Here is a 4,799-nt window from a genome sequence, read left to right on the forward strand (position 1 = left end):
TAGGCTGTGGTGCTCCTTTCGCAAGGTTTTAACAGTTGGGACGACTGCATCTGTTACTTTTCCCATCATTTGTGCTTTTGTATCTCCCTCTAGTAGCCGTTTGTTGCGCAGATCTACCAATAAGTTATAAAATGATAAGAAATCTGCTCCAATAATGGGTTTTTCGACGTCGGCTATCACAAACTTCCAAGAAAAATTCCGTTTAAGGCCGAAGTTCAAAATTAATTGCACTGTCCCATAGGTCGCCATTTTCGCACCATTTGCCGTATATAACGTATATTCGGTACGCGGATGCTGCCCTTTCAGTTTTCTGCGAGGGTATACACAAAGATCCGCGCCCGTGTCGACTAAAAATTCTTGTTTGGATGCTTTGTCCACAACTAATAGGCGGCTTGTTGAACTAATTAATTGACAGTCATGCGCCGCATTCATTGACTGTCGTTTAAGTTTAAAGATTTAAATGAACAAGGTTCATTACACTTCCGTGCTTTAGCTCCAAATCTTGAGTGGTACTGGCAATAGCCACGTGGAGATGGATGCACGACCTTCGACCTCGATGGTAAGGTTCGGTACTTGGCTTGGGTGAGGGCTTCAACTTGTTTAGCTAACAAGTCAATCTTTGAATTTAATGTAGCGTTCTGGTTTTGAAGCTCCAAAATTTGTTCTGAAATGGATTGATTCATTTCTTTGGACGTGGATGGCATTTGTTTACTAACTCCTTGGATTTGATGCTGCAACACTATATCGGCGATTTTATCTGCCATGTCTGCTATTTTATCCAACTCGAGATGGTCGTGTGCCGAAATTATGGCTTGAATATTTTCTGGTAGCCGCTTGATCCACAATATCTTGAGAATACTATCGTCGACTTTTGACCCGCCTAGTGCGCGCAAATGACGCAAAAACTGCGATGGTCGTCTGTCGCCGATTTCTTCTCTGTCCAGTAACTGTTCTAACTTGCGATCTTCTGACAACGATACTCTCTTGATGAGAGTACATTTCAGTGTTTCATACTTATTCTCTGTTGGTGGTTTCAAAATAATGTCTTCAACCTCGGCTGCGTATTGCGTCTCTAAGTATGCGATTGCTACATAAAACTTTGTAGTGTCAGCTGATATATTCGAAAGCGCAAATTGTCCCTCAAGTTGAGCAAACCATAGCTGAGCCTTTTCAGGCCAAAATGGCGGAACTTTGACACCGACTCTTTCGACCTGCGATGGCGGGAAAGATATTTGCTCTGGCTTCTCCGGTTTTGACATGCTCGACTATTCTCACGTCAGGGGTCACCAATGTAGCGAGGTACTATCTTCTTCTCTTCCTTGTGTCCACTGCGAGCTCCGGTAGGCAAGTGAAGGGCCGAGTATTGCTGCGCTATGGTTTTATACCATAGAGGATAACGGTGCATGGCAGGGACGCGCAACCTGACGTAGTGCGCCAGGGCTGTGCAACCTTATCCTATATATATACCTACATAGGTACCTACATAAACTCAACCAATAAAAAGAAAAAATCAATAGGCGAAGCTTAAGATTAATCTGTAGCAGTCTATTAAGATAAATGCATATTTATTTAATATTTTAGTGACATTAATGATAGGATATTTTACGAAGAAGCCAATAAACGACTTCTTATCAAATAGGGTTCTTATCTAAATGTAACTTCGTAGTAATACGACGATATATTCAAAAATAGTTGTAGAAGTAATTTGATAATTGATTTGGTTATTTTTTTATTAAGACAATCAAAATAAATAAAATTAGGTTTAAGTAGCTATTTTTATAGAATTTTGATTAGCTTGTTGATTCAGTTAAATCATGTAATAGTAGTAAAACAAATTCAATTAATTTTAGGTTCCTGAAGAATGCGGGAAAGAATCCATGTTTTTGTATCATAATTTACTCAGAAAGTTATGCAGTAATGCTTCTTTCATATTTAATAAATCAAAATTTTATTACACTTTATAAGCCAATTAACCAATAATAAATTTGAACTTGTACATTGAAATTATTGCATGCAGTAAATCAATATAAAATTATTTATTTGAAATCATATGACACATATGGCGATAAAAATATGTGATATATATATATATATATATATATATATATTTATATATATATATATATATATATATATATATATATATAGGTATGTAATTTACAAAATATAATCTAGAGAAAAATGTGCAGTTATATATAATAATAAGATAATTTTCAAATTTTATTTTATATTCTTAAAATTCTAAATTACCAGGATTTTATAAGAATCATCATATTCCAGAAATAACAAGATAAATTCTCACATAAGTCAATTTTCACATAAGTCAATTTTTTGCAAAGCTTGATTTAAAAGTTCTATTACTCGTATAATATGGCGTATTTGAAATTGATGGTTTGAGTTTTATATAAAGTGCTTCATTAGCTTTTGTTCCAAACCAATAGTTTTTCAACTTCTACTTTCAGAGAAATAGTTAATATCGCGACTTAAAACAGTTTTGCTGAAATTCGCCTTAACCACTGGTATGGCAGATATATAAATTGGCCTAAGAGGTAATCACTATCAAAATTTCATTGTTTATTACTAAATATTAATGACTATCTTAATAAAGTATTAAAAAGTAGTAACGCAATCAGTTTCAATATTGTTACCTTTTATATATTATATAATGCTAAATAACTCTACATTTTGCATTAAAATTATAATTAAAATTGTGATTGACACTTTATGTATATTTAATTATTGTCTTCTATAGGACACAGAGTGCTTTACTCGCAATATTAATGAAGAAATCAATTATTAATAAGAAAATTAATAAAATATTAATAAAAAGATTAATATCAAGGTAATTTTTTTGCTATAAAGGGTCAACTAGACAATCAGGCGACCAGACAAAAACAATGATTTAACAAAGTTACCATTAAATTTCGGATTGTAAAAATTTTGGCAGGCAATCGAATCAATTACTTATATTTTTGCGGTGTTGACCAAATGAAAACCGAAAAACTTGAGAATCAAAATCAATTTTATAATTATTTTTATTGAGAAGAAATAGAATTATTTGAATATTTTTATATTTATATGAAAATAATGCTGTAATCTTCACCTATGAAATAAGAACAAATCTTTATTAATATGCATATGCATAATATTTTCCAGGAAATAATAATACCTCACATTAATAATTTGTATTTGTATACTAATGTATTTGTATATTAATGTAAAATAACGAACAAATTTTGTTCTGCAAGTCATGTAAGTTTCATTTATTTCATGAAACTTGCATTAAGACAAAATTCCCTTTGATCTAATTAATTTGATATTTCCAAAAATGTTTGAATACAATACCAAGTATTTCGGTAACATTTTATTCCATCCGCCTCTCCGATCATGTCCCATATTATGAGTGGCTAAGGGACTTGCTACTTTGTTTGAAGCGCCCACGTGCGAATGTTTCATATACCCACATATTATATTATGTTTATCCCCCATTAAGGGGGACTTGTAAATTGTATCTCAATGTTGTTTTCTGATTAAATTCCCGCTAATCTGAGTGGGTGAGCTTGGATAAATTGCGGTCACGGATGAAATTATTGCGCCGGCTACATATTTTTATGAACTCTCGTACGAAATTGTTGAGGTTGTCAAAATTAACAAAAACGGTATGGGTGGAGAATGCGTTTTTCATTCTAGGAATTTAGAATATTGTAGCGTTTTCCATGAAATTTTTAACAAGCTGAATTTTTATATAACGTTTTATTGTTTCTGATGATAGTAGCTAAAAATTATTCGAATATCTGTTATATGGTTACACCATAGGATAGGGCGGGACTTAAAGGTCCACGGGTAAAAGGGTCCATCACCGATATCTCAAAAACTAGTAAAGTCAAGAATTTTTGCAAGTAGTAAAGGCAACAATATTTGCAAGTGGAGGGAAAAAGATGCATAACCAGTCAACTATTTTATTCATAAGACATTGCTATCGGGAGATAAACGGCAATGTTTGAAAATTCGTAACAAAAGTATTTTCTTTCATTGTTATTTTTTTTGGTTATGAGCATTGCTGTTTAGTTTACGAGATTTTAACATTTTGGGCATACGTTACTTAATTGTTCTATAAGATGCATCGTTATTTTTTTATATAACCTATTTAGAAGCTTACATGTGGGTGGGGTAAAAAGAACCAATTAAACCTTTACCCTGGAAAAGGTGTAAAGAATAAAAACTAGTGAATAAAAACCAAATTAAGTTTACAAAAGCAATTTTACAAGATATTAGTTAAACAAATACTTATTCCAATTATGCTGATTATTGTTTCTGATGAAATACTGGATCAAAGTTGTATGTATAAAGTGTTTTTTTTATTGTTTATTTGTTGACTTTGTATACTTGTGCATTAGTCATATACATTTTATGAATTATCTTTACCATTTTATGTTAATTGATTGTATTTAATTTTATAGCGCACAATATATCCTTTCTTTTATCAATAATGTTATAAAATTGGTTGGGAGAGAGATTTTTTGCCTTGCTATCTGTATTATGTGTTATCTCTGCTAAAAATGTATCTATAAAATTTATATTTTGCACTGCTTGAATGATATAGCTATTATTTTGTAAAATCCCTACAAAATTGAAAATAATACATTGTATATGTCTGCACAAAATCTGTTCCCCACCTAAAGTGACCAGATGATAATCTTTTGAAAAATAGTAAAAAACATTTCTATAATGAATCAGCTGAGAGATTTCTTGAACATAGTCAGATAGTTGTTTGTTAGATATGTGTAATTTGTTGTGAT

At 31.9% G+C, this 4,799-nt stretch overlaps 1 protein-coding gene across 1 annotated transcript; it reads right to left on the reverse strand.

Moving 5' to 3' along the window:
* Positions 1-428: 428 nt before the first annotated feature.
* LOC113367542 lies at positions 429-1,259 on the reverse strand. Its single transcript, XM_026609142.1, has one exon. It carries the CDS (start codon positions 1,257-1,259, stop codon positions 429-431), a length of 831 nt encoding a protein of 276 aa, XP_026464927.1.
* Positions 1,260-4,799: the final 3,540 nt, after the last annotated feature.

This window comes from Ctenocephalides felis, unplaced genomic scaffold (assembly GCF_003426905.1).
Source record: "Ctenocephalides felis isolate EL2017-DRISC unplaced genomic scaffold, ASM342690v1 CF-g0.4_SCAFFOLD_01170, whole genome shotgun sequence".
NCBI lineage: Eukaryota > Metazoa > Arthropoda > Insecta > Siphonaptera > Pulicidae > Ctenocephalides > Ctenocephalides felis.